At 34.7% G+C, this 20,463-nt stretch overlaps 2 protein-coding genes across 6 annotated transcripts in view; one reads left to right on the top strand and one right to left on the bottom strand.

The window, feature by feature from the left end:
- LOC116476539 (UDP-glucuronosyltransferase 2B4) overlaps nt 1–1,720 on the top strand; it is a 63,339-nt gene extending 61,619 nt beyond the window's left edge. The window contains exons 8-9 of the mRNA XM_032166661.2: nt 1,177–1,385; nt 1,666–1,720. Coding sequence (XP_032022552.2) covers nt 1,177–1,385; nt 1,666–1,720 — 264 coding nt within the window. The remainder of the gene's footprint in view (nt 1–1,176; nt 1,386–1,665) is intronic.
- A 2,471-nt stretch (nt 1,721–4,191) lies between these two features.
- On the bottom strand, nt 4,192–19,896 carry LOC116475212 (UDP-glucuronosyltransferase 2B11). Of its 5 annotated transcripts, XM_032164475.1 has the most exons (7): nt 19,560–19,870; nt 19,153–19,211; nt 17,391–17,539; nt 13,092–13,223; nt 10,222–10,309; nt 9,161–9,380; nt 4,704–4,983 (listed from the first exon to the last, which is right to left on the bottom strand). In XM_032164475.1, exons 1-7 carry the CDS (start codon nt 19,868–19,870, stop codon nt 4,704–4,706), a joined length of 1,239 nt encoding a protein of 412 aa, XP_032020366.1. The 5 variants fall into 5 exon arrangements, with proteins under 5 accessions (XP_032020350.1, XP_032020384.1, XP_032020366.1 ...); XM_032164459.2 differs by having other exon boundaries at nt 4,192–4,983; nt 19,153–19,896; XM_032164468.1 differs by lacking the exon at nt 19,153–19,211 and having other exon boundaries at nt 19,402–19,870.
- Nucleotides 19,897–20,463: the final 567 nt, after the last annotated feature.

The following is a 20,463-nucleotide window of genomic DNA, read 5'->3' as shown; positions in this document are numbered from 1 at the left end:
ATCTGTGCCGGCTTCTCAAAAACTGGCATGCCAAATCAAAATGGATCTCCTCAATCCTCCCTAATGGCAACGGAGACCCCTCTAACTAATCCCACTTCTCCTAATTCCCTTTCTTTTTCTCCTTATGAGCCTAAAAATCTCACCATTTCTATTAGCCTGAAAATAACATCTCTCTGTTCTTCTCTTCCTCTTTCAGCACTGGATCTCACTTCCAATAGGTTTCATTTAATAATTCTCTTCCTTATACTTTCCATCTCATCAGTTTCCCCTCAAACTGATTGATCTGCTTCACAGAATTATTCCTACTGGGCTTAAGTGCCTTTTCTTCCACTTATTCAACCTCTCACCTAAATGGATGCTCCTGTGGAAATCTAAACTAATGATATATGTGTGTATGTGTGTGTGTGTGTGTGTGTGTGGGTGTGTGTGTGTGTGTATCGGGGGAACCCACCTGCAATATTTCAATGTAAGTTCTTTTCATTTTCCCTAAGTGTTGGCCGGCTGAGAAATAAAGAGAAAGAGTAAAAAGAGAGGAATTTTACAGCTGGGTCATGGGGTATGATGTCACATATTGGTAGGACTGTGATGCCTGGGAGCTAGAGATGACTGTTGCCCCACTCAACCAGGAGAAGAAAGCACTGCATTTAATGTTACTATGGGTTACAAATACCCTCCTCTGTGCCTCAGACATGCACCTGGTAGTATCCATTTAGAAACTCAAGTCTGGGCTGCTTATCTTCCAGAGAGATTAGTTACAGGGGAATGGAGACATTTGGTCTCCAACATCTCCCTTTCTCCTTTAAGACAAATGAAAAGGGGAGTAATAGGAGATACCCCATACCATCAATATAAACCTGTAGGAAAACAATGTCCTAAAAATTTTGAGTGCCCATCTAAAACTTTAAATTGGGAAGATTGTGTTAACTCACATGCAGTATTATTGAAAAATGACTCATGGTTTAGTAATAGAGTGGGCACCAAAGGGCTATTTAAAAAACAATTGCTCCTTTGGTGGAAGGGAATGCCTAGAGGCTACTTATTTTATTTCTCATTGGGAGGACGAGGATCATCATCCTACTTTGCATAGGAGGTTCAGCTCATTCTTTCCCTTAAAATGGGAAGATAAGGTCATTACTCACCTGAGGCCTCATATGATATTCCCCTTTATGAGTCCAGAACACCCAGAACTTTGGAAACTGGATATTGCCATGTCTGGACTGTGAGTACGGGAAGGAGAAATTTTCTGTCTGTTGTCCCAATTACCACCCCCGCATCCGTGATTCTGAACCCCATGATAAATCCCATTTGAACCCTTTTCCTCTTTTTGATGCCGATCCCCCTTTATGGGACTCCAATTGGCATTATGATAATTCTTCTGAACCCAGGTATGCTCCTCTACCTCTTCAGCATCCCCGGACACCTTGGATTGCTTCTTTATGGCAGAGAACATTGGGCATGGCCACAGCCACTCCTTTCCCTCAGTATCAGTGTAGATTCAAACATTCTGTTTTTTTTTACCTCCAACTTGTGTTTTTCTATACAGTGTTGTGTTAAGCTTCCTTACATGCTGTTAGTGGGAAATATCAAAATTTGGACAAACAATCAAACTGTCCAATGCATTAATTGTCACTTATACACTTGTGTTAACTCCTGTTTTGACTCCAGGAAAAGTGGAATGTTAGTTCGAGCTCGAGAAGGACTCTGGATACTGATAACTTAACCCAGACCTTGGGAATCTTCCCCCTCAGTACACTTAATTAATGAAGTGTTACAATGAATTCTCAAAAGATCTAAGAGATTTGTTTTCACTTCAATTGCTGTGATCATGGGCCTAATTAGAGTCACTGCACTGGCCACCACTGCTGGAGTGGCATTACACCAATCTATTCAAACAACTCATTTTGTCAATGATTGGCAAGCCAATTCCACCCAAATGTGGAATTCTCAACAAGGCATTGATCAAAAATTAGCTAATCAAATTAATGATTTAAGACAGTCTGTTATTTGGCTTGGAGATTGGCTGATGAGTCTCGAACACTGCATGCAAATGCAGTGTGATTGGAATACTTCTGATTTCCGTATCACACCATATTCCTACAATGAGACTGATCATTCATGGGAAATGGGCAAAGGACACCTTCTGGTTAGGGAAGATAATTTATCCTAGGACATAACTAAATTAAAAAACAAATTTTTGAAGCCTCTCAAGCTCATTTATCAATTGTGCCTGGAGCTGAGGCGTTAGATCAGGTGGCAGAAAGTCTTTCTGGACTAAACTCCATGACTTGGATTAAGTCTACTGGGGGCTCCACTGTAGTAAATTTTGGAATAATGTTTCTCTGTTTAATCGACTTGTTTTTAGTGTGCCAGACCAGTCAAAGATTCCTGTGTCAAAACCTGGAGAACAAGCCTTCATCACCATGGCACATTTATATAAAAAGAAAGGGAGGGATGTTGTGGGAAGTCAGGGACCCCAAATGGAGGGACTGGCTGGAGCTGCAGCAGAGGAACATAAATTGTGAAGATTTCATTTTAATATGGACCTTTGTCAGTTCCCAAATAATAATTTTATAATTTCTTCTGCCTGTCTTACTTTAATCTCTTAATCCTGTTATCTTCATAACCTGAGGATGTATGTCACCTCAGGACCACTGGGATAATTGTGTTAACTGTACAAATTGCTTGTAAAACATGTATGTTTGAACAATATGAAATCAGTGCACCTTGAAAAAGAACAGAATAACAGCAATTTTTAGGGAATAAGGGAAGACGACCATAAGGTCTGACTGCCTATGGGGTTGCTCAAAAACAGCCATATTTTTCTTCTTTCAGAGAGCCTATAAATGGACCTGCAAGTAGGGAAGATACCACTAAATTCTTAGCCTAGCAAGAAATATTAATATTAGTACTCTGGGAAAGGAATGCATTCCTGGGAGGAGGTCTATAAACAGCCACTCTGGGAATGTCTGTCTTACGTGGTTGAGATAAGGACTGAAGTATGCCCTGGTCTCCTGCAGTACCCTCAGGCTTATTAGGGTGGGGAAAAACTCTGCCCTGGTAAATTTGTGGTCAGACCAGTTCTCTGCTGTCAAACCCTGTTTTCTGTTGTTTAAGATGTTTATCAAGACAATACATGCACGGCTGAATATAGACCCTTATCAGTAGTTCTGCTTTGCCCTTTGTCCTGTTCCCTCAGAAGCATGTGATCTTTGTTCTGCTTTTTGCCCTTTGAGGCATGTGATCTTTGTACCTATTCCCTGTTCTTACACCCGCCCCACCCCAACTTTTGAAACCCTTAATAGAAAACTTGCTGGTTTGAGGCTCGGGTGGGCATCACGGTCCTACCAATATGTGATGTCACCCCCGGCGGCCCAGCTGTAAAATTTCTCTTTTTGTACTCTTTCTCTTTATTTCTCAGCTGGCCAACACTTATGGAAAATGGAAAGAACCTACATTGAAATATTGAAGGTGGGTTCCCCTGATACACATGCACACACACACACACACACACACACACACACACATATATATACACACACACCATGGAATACTACTAAGCTGTAAAAAGAAACAAACTAATTGCATTAACAGCAACCTGCATGAAGTGGGAGAGCATTATTCTAAGTGAAGAAATTAAGGGATAGAAAACTGAACCTCGTAAATTGTCACTTCTAAGTGGGATCTAAGCTATTAGGATGCAAAGGCATAAGGATGATGTAATGGGCTCTAAGGATTCAGATGGGAGGGTGGGAGAGAGTGAGGCATACAAGACTATACATTCAGTGCAAGGTACACTTCGCACATGATATGTGCAACAAAACCTCAGAAATTACCACTAAAAAATGTATGCATCTAATCAAACACCACCTGTTCCCAAATAACTATTGAAGTAATTAAAAATATCAGAATAAAATCAACCAGACAAATATTTTTAAATATTTGGAAAAAATAGAATTTGCTCATGAAACCAAAGATGTGGCAAAATAGTTCAATTTTATAGTAGGAAGCAGGTAAGAGTGGCTATATTTCTAATTACACATAATTTCCACTGAGAAATGACTTAAGCTCTTAAAACAGTAAACATTTGGCCATCAATTTTAGCAAAAAAGGTGACAACAAAGTTGCATGCAGTGTAAAAGTAAAGCGATACTACTTATCTCAAAATATCAAAAGGAAGAGAGACACTTTTTATACAATTTAACTATGTAATAGTTTCTTTAGCAACAGTTAAAACAACAGAATCCTGTTCAAAATGAAGCCAAATTATTCTGAATATGTGCAAAACAGTACTGATACTGTCAGTAGACTTCTTAATGTTCTTGTATTTATGTAAAATGTGTGAAATATAGTTAAGCTGAGTAATTTTTTTCATGTAACTTGTGAATTAAAACAACAAATCTCAATATATAAGTGCAACAAATTTCAATATGAGCTCATATGGCTTTATATTATTTTTTATTTTCCCTAGTGTTTTCTTCATTGCCACAAAATATTTCTAACCATTACCTGGGTGGTAACTCTCTGAAAAAGAATTTTTTACTTGACAAGGTAGATTTTGAAAATTTTATTTTATTTATTTTTATTTATTTTTTTTTTTTGTCACAGGAAGAAAGAAATCTTGCATAACAATCTTTTCTTTCTTGCTGGAATAAACTGAAGTCATCCCATCTATCTGGTTTTCCAGCTTCAAATGTCAGACATAACTAATCTCTTTTCGCCTTCTTCCCTTTTCTAGCAAACTTCCAGAAACAAAACAGGCAAAACTTTGTGATGATAAATATCACAGTTGCCACACAGGCCAGCAGAAACCCAATCACATCCAAAGAGTGGTACTGGAACCAGGTGAGGTCATGGGCTGCAACTCGAAGGTGTTTGGCTCCTTTGTGGCGCATGACAAACTCAATCCAGAAGACTGCTCGATCCAGGGGCTTTAGTGGTTGATCATGTTGAATTCTTGATAATTTCATAACATTCTCTTTATATCTGAAGGATAAAAATAAAGATACCAACACTGAAAGTAAGTTAATTTGCCTGTACATATCAAGTCTATGAAAGACTTTTAAAGTGTCAGATAATTCAAAGTAAATGTCAAAGAATTGACAGAGAATTTGTGTATTTTAATTTGAGTCATCATAGATAGTTTGGCTTTTAAACTGGACTTTTCTCATTGAGAAACATTTTTAAAGTAGAAATGGAAGGTCAGGTGAGAAAGTTAATTTTTTTCAAGCAGAGAAAATATAAGGCACTTTAATTGTTTTTAACTGTTTAATTTTAAGTTTTTGTGGGTCCATATTAAGTGTATATATTTATGGGGTACATGAAATGTTTTGATACAATGTGAAATAATCACATCTTAAAAAATAAGATATTCATCCTTTAAGCATTTATCCTTTGTATTATGAACAATCCAATTACACTCTTAGTTCTCAAACAGGCATATGACTACATGCTCAACATCATGAGCCATTTTAAGTACTGTAAGAAAGACTGTGAAAATGCAATGTGAGAATTATCATCTGTAAGTTCCTAAGAAGGAGTTTTATCATGGTGAGTGACATGCCTCATAGCTAGTCACTTTGCTTCTACATTACTCTTTCGTCTCCTACTGTTTCCCACCCTGTAGCCAGAATGATTTTTTGAAATTAAAGTCAGATTATGGCACACTTCTGATTAAGATTTTTGCCTGGCTTCTCATTATTTTAATCATAAAATTCAACTCTGTTATTTGCTCTACAGAACCCTACATTGTAAGACACTGGCAAGCTCTTTTCTAACACTTTTCCCCTGCCCACTCTCTTCTAGATTGGCCTTCTAATTTTCTTTAAGCTTCCAAAGGTGTTCTCATCTTAGCACTTTACACATTTTGTCCCTTCTCTCCTGCTCTTGGAGTATTCTTTCCTGCTACAACCCAAGGCATGCGTCTCTCCCTTTTTGTGGCTTCCCTCTAAGTGTTACCTCTAAGAGAGGCTTTTACTGGCCAGACTATGATGGAGCCTCTAGGATTTTCTCTATTTTCTGTGCTTATTTTCTATTTGATTCCTAGAATTTTTTAAATGATTTATATATCTCATAAAATATACATTTAAATATAAAATACAAAAGATAAATATACATACACTAAGTGAATAGTTCAAAAATGGAAGATCATCTTGAACATCATCTTGAGGTGAAGATACCAATTTACCTACTGTTCAGGTCATGGTATAGGCTATCACAACCTGCCTAGAATAACTCTCTTTTTCTGAACCTTATAGTGACTACTTTTGTCCTCCAACTCAAGGATTAGCCTGACTTCAAATAACAACATTAGTTTTGCTTGTTTATGTAATTGAATTATATAATATGTACTCAAAAGTGTCTTTTTCTTTAATGTAGCTGTTCTTGGGTAATTCCATTGCTATGTAGTATTCTGTTGATTGATAATCCACAGATTATGTCTTCATTTTATGATGAATAGATATTTGGGTTGCTAACAATTTTTGGACACTGTTGATAATTCTGTCATGAACACTCTTCTATACAGCATTAGATTTATATATTTATGTATACCTGCTGTGTATATAATTGAGGGTAGAACTGCTGAGATAAAAGTGCATGCATACTTATGATTTACTTCTTGACTTTAAATTTTTTTGAAGTATATTTTGTTAATTTCCAAAATTTAAAGATATTTTAGTAATAATATTTTTAACCTCCTTTATTTCCCCTATGGCTGGATCATATAGTCTTGATATTGAATCATTTTATATTTCCTAAGTCTTGATTTATTGCCCACCACACATCACTTCAAGTAAAGATTAAGTATTTGACGTACTCTAGGAAAATGTGTCTTCAAGTTGATATATACAATACATATATGTGTATTGTATATGTATATATGTGTGTGTATATCATTTTACATTGTAAGATTCCATTTGTTAATTGTGTTCTTCAAATGTTTTCTGTCCTTACGCATTATTTGCTTTTTTATTAAAAGTTTATTTAGATTGAGTGAAAGTATTTGTATAATCACATTTAAATCTACCACTTTGTTTTATATTTCTTTTCTATTTGTCCAGGCTGGTTTGTGTTGCTTTTCAATTATTTCTCAACTTCTTTTTTTTTTTTTTTTTTTTGAGACGGAGTCTCGCTCTGTCGCCCAGGCTGCAGTAGTGCAGTGGCGCAATCTCGGCTCACTGCAAGCTCCGCCTCCCGGGTTCACGCCATTCTCCTGCCTCAGCCTCCAGAGTAGCCGGGATTACAGGCGCCCGCCACCATGCCCAGCTAATTTTTTTGTATTTTTAGTAGAGACGGGGTTTCACCATGGTCTCGATCTCCTGACCTCGTGATCCACCCGCCTCGGCCTCCCAAAGTGCTGGGATTAGAGGCGTGAGCCACCGCGCCCGGCCTATTTCTCAACTTCTTCAAAGGTATATTGATCATTCGTTATCCTTCTATTTTCTTTGGGACAAAGTATTTTTAAAGTATTCCTTTAGATGATACTCTCCTTACACAAAGACTTTATTGAGAGTAGTTATAAATGCTGAATTGATGGTAGCTGGACTTTGCAAGGAATTTTGCACATTGTTATCTTTGGGGTGTGAACAAAATCAATTATTAAAAATTTAACTTAAAATTATATTTTTTGTGCTTTGAAGACCATCATCAAAAAGTAAAAAGTTAGTGTACCCAGAATGGGACAGAATATTTGAAAATTATATATCTGATTTGACCCATAATATATAAATAGTTCTGAAAACTTAATAATAAGACAAATAGCAAAGTTAAAATTGTTCCAAGCGGCCGGGCGCGGTGGCTCTGAGGCAGGAGAATGGCGTGAACCCGGGAGGCGGAGCTTGCAGTGAGCCGAGACTGCGCCACTGCACTCCAGCCTGGGCGACAGAGCAAGACTCCGTCTCAAAAAAAAAAAAAAAAAAATTGTTCCAAGCATTGGAATAGACATGTTTTCTAAGAAGATATACGAATGATCAATAAGCACATATAAAGGTTCTCAACATCTTCAGCAGTAATGAAAATGCAATCCAAGACCAGGATGAGAGATCATTTTATACCCACTAAGAAGGCTGTAACAAAAAGACAGAAAATAAGAGGTTTGGCAACAGTGTGGAGGAATTGGAACCATGTTGTACTGCTGATGGTAGTGATGAATGGAACAAGTACTTTGGTAAACAGTTTAACAGTTCTTCATAAACATACCGTTCTCACATGAGGCAGCAGTTCCACCTATACTCTCAACCCAAAAGAAAGTAAAATATGTTTATGCAAAAACATGTATAGCAATAATCCTAGTAGCCACAATTGGAAACAATCAAAAGGCCAGTGAACTGACAAACGAACAACTAAATTATGACATATCCATACTATAAAATATTACACAAGTGTAAAGGAAATGAAGTATCAAAACACACACAATATGAATTAGAATAAAAACCATAAGAAAACAACAAAAAATTAGGCTAGGTGAAATGTCATTTACACAGCACCTGAGACTGTATGATTCCATTTATATGAAATATCTAGACAGAATAACCTATAGAGAAAGAAAACAAATTGGTGTTACACTAGGACTAAGCAGTTATGAGAAGTGATTTTGGTGTCATTGCAGTTTCTTTTGTGTTGATAAAAATGTTCTAAAATTATATAATGGTGATAGTTTCATGACTCTGTAAACATGGTAAAAATATTTGGATTTTATGGCATAAGTAGGTGGATTTTAAGCTATCAAAATTAAATCTCATTTTCAAGTCCATTACAATAATGATGATAAAAATTAATTTTCAGCAAGAAAATAGTGATATTCTGAGACATTTTAGATAATTAAAACATTTTATTATATTATTTCAAGTTTATTCTTCCTTTCTACTATGGATTCATTATGTTAAAATTTTAAGAAATGTATTATTTATATTGTCTATATCATTTTAAAATTATTTTCGTTAAGAAAATTGTTTCACTAACTGGTTACTCATTAGATGTATGGGATTGGGATTCAAATACAATTTTTAAATAACAGATAAAAAACAAAGCAGATTTCAGATTGGTTAAATCATTTAAATTCTTTCAAGATTACTCTCTTATAAAAAGGATGAAACTCATGCTCACTATTGACAAGAGAAGCTATCTATTAATATCACCTAGTGAAAAATATTGTTCTACTCACGAAGGATCATTAATTACTGTCTTCAGTGCATTCAGCAAGTCTGTACTCGACATTGTGTGGAAGTCCAATCTAACAGCTGCTCCCTTGGCCTCCATGTGAGCAATGTTACCAGGTTGATCCCAAAAAAATGGAATGCCCACCATAGGGATCCCATGGTAGATCGCCTCATAGATGCCATTGGCTCCACCATGAGTTATAAAAGCTCTGGTCTTTGGATGACCTAGGATTGGATGAATTTTAGCAAAATTATTCATCGGAATAAAATGAGATGCACAATAAAAGGCTCTGAAAGTGACAGTGTTTTCTAGATAACACATTAAACTAATTTGCTAATTACTTTTCAGACTTCAGAGGAATAAACACATACTTGTTTAGCATATGTAACTGAAGTCTCTATGGTGTGCATGACTTCAGAGTGCAAAACTTAATATAAGATTTCCAGTTGGACTAATAAAAAGTGCATTCTAGATTTTTTAAATGTGCACAGAAGAGGACAGCAAAGAGATGGGCATGAAATAAAGTTTTATTTTAAGTACAGTCACAGAATGTGATATGTGGGGTGTGCAAGGCAGCAGGCAGTGGGTTGGTGGTGGTGCTAGGATTGAGGAAAGAGAGGTTACACTTCATCATGAAATGTGTCATTACTTTAAGATTAAGATTAGGAATTTAGTCCTCCAGAAAATACAGAGTCACTGGTGATAGAAGAGCTATTATATTTACTGGCATTTGAAATAATCCTGCAGGAGAGGAGAAAACAGGTGTAAAGTTGTAGAAATAGGAGACAGAGGGACAGCCCAGGAAGATATTGAAAAATTCTGTGAGATATAATAACACCTGAAATAAAGATTATCTCTGATTCTGACCATAAAGAATGTGAGTGTATATCATAAAAAGCCAACAATTATACCATATTCTTTTCCCCTAGGACTGGAAAATAAATATAAAGAAGTTCTTTCTTATTTTCCTATAACAAATATTCAATAAGTATGTTTCAAGATGAACTATTAACACTCTAATGTGCAGTTACTAATATATCCAGTATTTGTTCACCAGAGTGTTACCTAGAAGGTCATTCTGGGGTATCCACTTGTACAGCCGAGTATTGAGACCTAAGGCATCTGGTTTATTCCCATCAAATTTCCACAGAACCTGTTACAGTAAAGAGAATATCTTATTCCATGAGTGGAACTCAAAAATTATAAAATGTTAGAACTGTAAAAAGGGTAGGAATGAGATCAAGGGATGTTTGTAAATAAATCTACTCAAAGACTGATCTAAAAAGAATACTCACATTTTATTTTCTTAACTTTTATAATGATTTAGATATATAAGAAACCATGATTTTCCAAAATAGTACCATAGAAAAATAAGATTATCAATGAAAAGTTCAAGTATTCAAAAAATTGTTACACTTTTTAAAAGAAGACCTACCTGCAGCCAATCATCATAAGAAGAAAAAAAATCTTAACATCACAGATCATTAGAGAAATTCAAATCAAAACCATAGTGAGATAGCATCTCACACCAGTCAGAATGGCCATTATTAAAAATTCAAAAAATATCATGCTGTTGGCGAGGTTGTAGACTCTGTCTCAAGAAAAAAAAAAGAATGCTTATACTCTGTTGGTTGGAATGTAAGTTAGTTCAGCCATTGTGGAAGACAGTGTGGCCATTCCTCAGAAACCGAGAGGCAAAAATACCATGAAACCCAGCAATCCCATTACTAGGTATATAACCAAAGGACTATAACTTGTTCTTTTATAAAGATCCATGAACATATATGTTAGTTGCAGTACTATTCACAATAGCAAGGACATGCAGTCAACCTAAATGACCATCAATTATGGACTGAATAAAGAAAATATGGCATATATACACTTCAGAATATTATGCAGCCATAAAAAAACAAAAATATGTATTTTGCAGGGTTAAGGATGGAGCTGGAAGCCGTTAGCCTTAGCAAACTAACATAGGAATTGAAATCTAAATGTGACATGTCCTCACTTATGAGTGGAAGCTAAAAGATGAGAACACGTGGACACATAGATGGCAACAAAATACACTGAGATGTATTGGAAGGTGGAGGGTGGGAGGAAAGAGAGGATCAGGAAAAATAATAAATGAATATTAGTCTTAATACCTGGGTGGTGAAACAATCAGTACAACAAACCCCCATGACACAAGTTTACCTATGTAAAAAATCTGCACATGTATTCCTGAACTTAAAAGTTAAAAATAAAAGTTAATTTAATTTAAAAAATAAAAATATTCTTAAAAAAGAATAAAAAACTATAGGGAGTCATTGTAATTCTAGTGTAATAAAACTAGTAATGACCTATATGTTCGTTTTATGTATTTTATATTAGTTTTCATCTCCAAATTTAATTGTAATGTATTCATTTGTTTTTGAATAATATGAGAATTAGTTTAAATGTATCTACTTGTCGGTAGGTTATTATATTAGAGCCTGTTGCCCTTTGATTGACAAAATAGCAAGTCTATAAAATAAGCTACTTATAATAAATAAATAAATGCTGCCAAGGTTTTATGTATAACTTCATTGGAATTACAAATTATCAAGCACTACTTCCAAGAAAAATTTCAAGTGACAATTTTTGACACAAATTCAGAATATTACCAGTATTGTTAATTTTGGATTTTTTTGGCATAGAAATGAGGAACCTGTTGGTATCATGAATAAAAATAAAGCTATTGAATAAACTCAAAATTGTATTTTGCTGAATTTGGTCAACTGATTATTAACACTTAGACAACGTGCTACAAAGCTTTGACAACAGTGATTAATATGTTCTGCTATAGCCAAGACACTTTTATTTTAAGTTACTAATTTTGAAACTCCAAAGCAATCCTCAAAAACTCAACAATAATTTACAGTGTTTAACTTTTATTTGCTACATCAGTGTTAAAGTAACTCAGGTTTCAGCAAAAAGTTAGAGGTTATTACAAGAAAGCTTTATCAGATAGGAAATTAAAAAGTAATTGACAAATACACTAAGTCCCTGGTTTATTCTATATAGAAGAAAATATATTGCTACTATGTTCTATAGAGGGGGCATCTGAACCTGTTCCCCTGCCTGGCTTCCTTCTGTTTGACTCCTTCCTATATTTCCTTCTGCTGCCTCCATTGGGAGGGGTTGTTAATCTGGTAGTTAGTGCTGAGTCCTTGTGGGGCCACATTTTATACTGTACAGGATCCACCTTCAGGTCAGGATCCATCTTCATCCTTTCTCTTTCATCTTCCTGCTTCAGGCAGTGTTCTCTATTTGTTGTCACATATTTCACATTAGCATTTGACTTAAAAGTACAAACAGAAATAGTACATTCCTTAATTGTAAATATTCACCAAGAGCTTCCAGAGTACAATAAGTAATAGAGGTGGCCCAAGAGTAAGTCAAACCTTCTTCACTCATTGGATACTGCTGAGATTAGGAAACAGCTTTGAAGAAAATGATCATAAGTCTTACTTGTATTTCTACAAAGACGCAGTTCTGAATATATAGTTTTAGTTGAAAACAGCTGAAAGTCATTTAAAGACTACATTAAGCACCATTTTCACTTACCTGAAATATATTGAGTTAATTTCAGCAATATGTATGGCCCTTAATATCAGAAATTAAAAATAACCATGGGTCTCAAGTTCCCTTTTGTGGATACATATGGAGTACTGAGTTCCCACTGATGCTAATAGGAACCACTCATGCATACCAAAGGTAGTAACTACCCCAGGGCCACATGTAACCACTAAGTCTGAGGCACAACTACTACTTGTGTCGGTGGAAGCTGCACAAGCATATTTAAGGCTGCATTTGGCTGTAAAGAGTTCAATCTACTCTTTAATATTCTCTCTATGTAGATCACAAACTTAGCCTCTTTCAGTAGTTTTCCACACCAGTAAGGCACTTCATCTTACCTTTTGTGGGATCTGGGCAAGGGCTGTTGCAATAACGTTGGCCCTTTCTGCTGTCATGTTCCTTATCACTGACCCCAGAGAAAACACCACAACACCATTTTCTCCAGAGCTCTGTACAAACTCCTCCATTTCCTGTGAAAAAAAATTGTTTCATCACAAAAGAGTATCACCACAGCAGGCACTACCGAAAGAATTGGTATAAAATATTAAAGAGAGAAAATCAAGTATTTTGAGGAATTATTGGAGTAAATAATATTTTTTAACTGACTCAATCACTCAGTTTCTTTGCAAGAAGATGTATGAGATATTTGGCCTCTGTTAAGGATATTTGTGTAAATATGTGTGTGTGTGTGTAGGTATGTGTCTGCATGTGTGTAATGGAGAAAAGAAATGGAGCCATTACACTGTAGTCAGGGAGATAATGTTAAAAAATACACCCAGACTCTTCACTTATAATACTATAATTACTAATATAAGTTCTTGGAAAAGTGGCACCACTAGGCTTTAATCCTATATTTTTATTCTACTAAATCACTTGTGTTTATCTCAGGCAGGTTTTCTGTAGAATTCTTTTAGTTTGAAGCCATTAGTGGTTTACTTCCCTAAATATGAGCACTGAGGAAAAGCTATTCACAGTTGGGATAATTTTATATCTACATTTATGTTCCTCTACAATGCTTTATGCTTCACTTAAAGTTTGTCAGAGTTTTCCAATAGTTTTTCAAAAAATAAAAAATGAAAATAAAAACTGGTGGTTAAGAATTACTGACATTCCTGAGTCTAGTATTGTGATTTGGAATTTTTATGGATCAGTTTTGAGAGTCTAATTTATAATACAGAATTGTAGAGTTGATAGTTAGTAGTTGAATAATTATACCTTTCTGGTTATTGTTTAGGTGGAGCACCTATTGCCCTGAAATCACACTGTTAAATTGATGTGCTATTTATAACTGCATGTGAGGAACTCTCATCATCACTTTGTTGTATCTCAGAGGCAGCACTTGCACCAGAATAGAAGAGGCCAGCAGGCCTTTCTGCAGGGGAGATCTTGTCTCTCCTTTGAGTAGCTCACGCACACATTACACTCCTGGAGAAGATGTGCTTGGCTGCAATTGATTGAGAATTATTCTGACTTGAGTTCCCCCATGTATACCAATATTTAAATTTAAATATTTTCAGATTTAATCATTGGGGTAAAACTTTTACAAATGGTTTTTAACAAAACAAAGAAAAAAATGTCTAAATGTAAACAGTGCACCACTTATGGCAGAGCATTTTTTAAAACATGATTTTTAATCTTACGTTAACGTGAGGGTCCTTGTACTACTATTCCACGTAATACCTGGGGCTTCTAGGTATTGTGTGTGATTGCAGTTACCTGTAGCCACATTTAACATAACTCATTTTCAGTGTCTCATCTCACTGGCTCGATATCAAAGCCTTGTTTTTCTACCCAGTGTTGAAGGAATCTAACCTCTGTTTAGAGATTCATCACTGACATTGACTGGTTGTTTCTCCTTTTGTGATAATATTATAAAAATAATACAAAATTAATGTAAGAAATTTTATCAATTAATGTAAGAAATTTTATCAAAGTATGAAAAGCTTTTTAAAAAATAATTTTTCTAAAATTTCTACCTAGAGACATTATTTATAGAAAATGTGTATTTTTTTATTATGGATTTTGTCCTATTTATATAGGTCAATGTAGACATGTGACACTTATTTAGAAAATTTGAATCTTATTGTATATACATTTTATCCTGCAAAAACTTGCCATCTTGTTATATTTATCATTTTCTAACTCACTTTATTTGTATTATGGCTGATGGTGTAATTGAACATTTCATTGATAACATTATTTTAATGCTATTGTATTCACATGTTTTAATCATTCTTTCATGTAAGATGTTGGATTACTTGTAATGTTAATTTTTTCATATTCCATATGTATTATGGAATATGAATATATTCCATATGTATTATGGAATATGAATATATTCCATATTGTTTAATAGGTACACTTTGAATTTTTTATGATTTCATGTGAATATATTATAAAATTAATAACAATATGCATTTCTAAAACACTTGATGCATTTTGTCAAGTGTCTTATTCTCTTAAAATATATTGGTATTATCTGAGAATGTAATATATAATTGAAAAGAAAGCAATCTGGGTTAGCAATTATTTTACATAATAAACAGTTAAATAACTGGTTTCACAACCATTGACTTGCATTCAAAGCTTTCTGCAAGTTAATAACAAGACCTAGTAATTACCACTATTGTACTACTAGTCAACCTTTTTGCTTGTCCTTTTACACCTCCTACTCTCTTCCTCCTCCTATTTGCATTGTCAGTTTCCCTTAATGTGAATGGAGAAATCTTTCAAGAGTGGTGTAGAGTGGCATAGATTTTTCATTAGTCTTTACCTCAGCTTTTGTCTCTTGAGAAAGTGACTATATAAAGTCCATACAATTTGCATTAAACATAGATATTGAGTTTTAACAATGGAATAAAATCTCAGTTTTATGTAAGCAAAAATGTTCTTTTAAGAGGTTGAGTAATAATACATTGAAGAAGGCTTACTTTGTATATATGTCTTAAAATGTGATATTAATTTAAAATATATGAGGTTCTTGTGTTCCTTCAAAAAGAATATAATCTTATATGCTGACAGAATTTTTTTTTTGTATTGAAACTGAGGGCACTATTCAGATACAAGTGGTAGAAATTATTTGGTCTTTATTATACATGCATTGTTCACTATCTCTGTGCTTCTCTGTCAGGCACTTATGATGTTGAGACAAGTTCCCCCAGAAAGCTTTACTGAGTTGCTTGACATAAGGCAGACATCATCTGCTCTAATAGGATATGTTTATGCTCTAAAATGTAAAATTCTGGGATCTCAATGCAGAAATGATTTAAATGCTTTATGAAAGTCAAGTGAACCCTGGGTTTGTCTGCACATATTTAAGGCATGCATTTATATTGTTGAGGAAGTGTTTTAAGCTGGAATACTGGTGAAGATCCTTATTACTGATGGTAGAATTTTAGATTTTCAACTAGCTCATCTTACTGTCACAATTGATATGTCTAATTTTAATCAAGTCCACAGAGTATCTGTCACCTATGACTTTGCAAGAGAATATAGCCTTGATGTGCTGAGTAATCTGGTTCTATTAAATGAGGAATGATATCTCAAGTGACTTTCACATGTTCAGTAGTTAGTAGTATTACTACTAATAATAAAATAACCATAACTGCAAAATTAATAACATTTCTGAGTCACTGACTATATGCCACAGACATTTTAAGTGTTTGTCCATTTTAATATTTTTTCCCCACAACACAATATGAAGTTGGCACTATTTTTGTAAATGTAGGCATAATTATTTCTATCAACATTCTAGTCCACTTTTCCATCATCTGCTACCTGAATCCATGCAAAATTTCCTGAATGGTTGGCTCTTTACAGTCTGGCCCTTCTGTAATTTAATCCATTGAATATCTTGGAGGCTTTTCTTAAAAAAGAGAATCATTTCATATATATTTATTTCTTAACTCTTTTTAGTAGTTTTTCGATATTTTTAATAAATATTTCAACTCCTAATATGTATCTGGCTCTAATTTACCTCTCAGTATCATCTGATTCTTAGTCATTCCCTGAAAACAAAACCTGAGGACTTGAGAACTGTCCTGACCACTTTATCTGCTTTCCCTTTTTGTCTGCCTCTCCCCGTCATTCTTTTCCCTGTTCCCGCATATTGTTCAGCTCTCATCGTACTCATCAGTGACTCCAGGATACTTTCTATTATCTCCACTGATGCTTTCTTGACATTGGGCTTTTCCTCGAGATAATAGTTTTTTATAACATTTTCATTAATTACTTTTCTATATTTCAAAGTAGAATGTAAGGTGTGTGGGGATGGAAACTGTGTCAATTTTTTTTTCTCTGAAATTTCTGCACTTACTTGGGTTTTGTGCTAATCCCTTTATAAATATTCTTTGAATGAATGACCAATACCTTCTTTGGTGTTGCATAATCAAGACTCGACTTTAATCAATCCTATTTTCAAAGTCTCCTTACTATTCCTCTCTATTTGTAATATGCATAAAACTCACATACGTGTGATGGTATTAACATATACATGAGTTTCTAATTGGTGTCTGCTTTACCCCACCTACTTCCCATCTTTCTTTCAGTGTAAGTCAAACATTCTGAATGAAGACTATAGACTCATTTCTACTGAAACTTCGAAGCCAACAAAATAAAACCAACGAAAGTATGTTTACCTTAGGTAGGGGTTTGGCAGGTTTGCAGTGGAGTCCTCCAACAAAATCAACGTTTGGAAAGAATGGGTGAGGAAATCGAAAACTCCAGGAGTTTCGCATAAGCCATATGTCAGCTTTCCTCATTGTCTCAGATAAGGTAGTGGGTCTTCCTGACAGGAATAAAGAAAAGAAAAAGTGGATGACATAAGATAATTACTTTACATAACTTTCTGAAAGGGGTTAGAATAATGTAGGCAAAGATGTAGGTAAAGTTTGTGTGCTTTGAAAAATATATACATATATTCATATATATGAATAATATATTTTTTATGTATTATATATTTTGTCCGTGTTTATTTATAAGAAAGGCAAAGTGGTGGAAGAATTATGAGGTTAAGCGACATCTCTAATGTCATGTCAGTATACTCACAATTATTAAAATAAGTCATAGAGAATTAAATATCAATTTATGTTCTCTTTAAAGCTTCAGTAGTAGCATATAGATATTTAAACAACTCTTTGAGCTTCATAATCAATTAATTCTACTATACCCATAAAAACAATTTTCTAACAGTCTAGTTTACACAACTCATTAAGCTAATCCTTTTATCTTTGGTTCTTCAAGTGAACTCTGGACTATTTTGAGAGTATGGCAGAAATCCTTGTACCAACTACTCATTTGGATTTGAGCTAAGATCTTAATAATATTATCTTTTAAGTAAATATATTTGTAAATTATAGCTAGAAATTTTGAGAAATTATTGAAATAGAGATCTGTACTCAACCTTAATCTGTCTCATATTTTTAAATAAAGAGACATAGTTTCAAATAAACTATATAGATGTAACAATCTTCACATTTCAACAAGATAATTGGACTTTAAATAAATGATTTCCAATTCTTTAGTGAAGGAGTATAGAAACATTAGAAACTTCAAATTACCCTTATTGACTTTTCCATCTGAGATGTAGACATTATCTCTCTCTACTGTGAAAGAAACCTCCTGGAAACATGGGAATATCTTTTAATATCTAAATAGGAAAACTGAGGTTTACAAGGAAAGCTTTCTGCAGTTATATAGATAGTTGTAAAAAAATGTGTAATTACTCATTCTAAATCTATGCATTCAATAAGATGTTACTTGGTGGATTTTACTGCTTTTTTTTTTTTTTTTTTTTTTTTTTTTGAGATGGAGTCTGGCTCTGTCGCCCAGGCTGGAGTGCAGTGGCGCAATCTCGGCTCACTGCAAGCTCCGCCTCCCGGGTTCACGCCATTCTCCTGCCTCAGCCTCTCCGAGTAGCTGGGACTACAGGCGCCCGCCACCACGCCCGGCTAATTTTTTTTTTTTTTTTTTGTATTTTTAGTAGAGACAGGGTTTCACCATGGTCTCGATCTCCTAACCTCGTGATCTGCCCGCCTCCGACTCCCGAAGTGCTGAGATTACAAGCGTGAGCCACCGCGCCCGGCGATTTTACTGCTTTTAAGATCTAAAACATTATATAGTAAAACAGATGTGTAATTGCTTAAAGTCTTAGGTGTACTTATATATAGGTTTATGATTTCCTGGGGTGTTCTGTATGAGTGATGGCCACAGGGTTTTAACAGACCCTATAATTTAAGCTTTTCTATAATATTTGTGAGATTGATAGATCATCTTGTATTTTCATTTTATAAATTCACTTAACAAAAACTCCACTTTCCTGACTTTGTGGCTTTATATAAGCTCTGTTTCAAAGACACAAATAAGTTAGATCTTCACGTTACCGATTAAACAAATTCTTACCTAAAACTTCACTGTAAAACTGATCCCACTTCTTCATATCACACATTTGGAACCAAAAGTCAAAATAAAGCACATAGATAATATTTTTTACCCTCTCCATGAAAGTCATTTGATCACTTAATTTTGACGTAACAGGTATGTAGGAAGGAGGGAAAATCAGTCCTCCACTATGCCTTTCAATTGTGTAGCCAGGAGTGAAGCAGAGACTGTACACAAAGGGTATGTTAAATAACTCAGCCAGCAGCTCACCACAGGGAAAAACAGGATCTGCAAAAATGATGTCAAATCTTGATTCTTGTAGTTTTTTCATAAGTTTCTTATTTGAAACTACATCTTTACACAAATTCCTAAGTATGTCAGATAATTCCCACAGGATTTCTTGTTCTTGTGAAAAATACAACCAAAAGCTATCTTTCTGAATGTCTGACCATCTCTTAACCTGCTGCATGACGATATTCTCAAATTCAGTTTTAGTTAAAGATGTAGGATAAACTTCGAGTTTAAGAGTGGATGAGTCGTTGGGATCAAAAAGAATGGAAGCTGAAGATGCCAGTACAGTCACCTCATGACCTCTCTGAACAAGCTCTTTCAGGATTGTTTTCATATTCATCCAATGGCTGTATTCTGCGGCCCACACCAGCACATTTCCACAACTCCCAGAGCTAAAGTAACAACTGAGATGCATCAGCAGAAGAACTGAAGTCCATTTCAGAGCCATCCTGGTGCAATGTGATCATTCTTTTCAAGTCACTGTTTCTTCCTCATACTTATATACAGAGATAAACAAGTTAAAACATAACTCCTTCAATTCAAAGTAAATACATTATATGAGCATCCCGAGTACATGGATGGCAAGGAGACAAACAAAGTTCGATTACATCATATTTACTCAAGGATGTTTGATGTTTCTTTTATGTTTATATTCGCTGTCATCCACCTAAGATTAATGACCTTGCAAGTACACTGTTTTATGTAACCTATTTTATAATAGTGTCAAGAGCAGTGGCAAGTGAGAGAGATCTGCAGGGCCCTTGACACAGAATAAGAGATGAAGTGATTGTACAATGCAAATAGCATTTTTGAATGTTGTGGTTCAAGGAATATCTTGTAAAACTTTGTTGAAGTATAATTCAAATACCATGATTCATCAATTATTATTTAAAATTAAGTATTTCCTAGTAAATTCACAGACTTGTGCATCCAACATAACAATCAGTTTTATCTAAAAAAAAAAAAAAATCCTGTATATTAGCTCTCATCTCCCCACCGAATTTCTGCATCCACCCTGCACTGGGCAACCAGTAATCTAAT

The sequence above is a fragment of the Hylobates moloch genome, unplaced genomic scaffold, assembly GCF_009828535.3.
Source record: "Hylobates moloch isolate HMO894 unplaced genomic scaffold, HMol_V3 SCAFFOLD_2, whole genome shotgun sequence".
Classification (NCBI taxonomy): domain Eukaryota; kingdom Metazoa; phylum Chordata; class Mammalia; order Primates; family Hylobatidae; genus Hylobates; species Hylobates moloch.
This window is presented reverse-complemented; position numbering and strand designations above follow the sequence as displayed.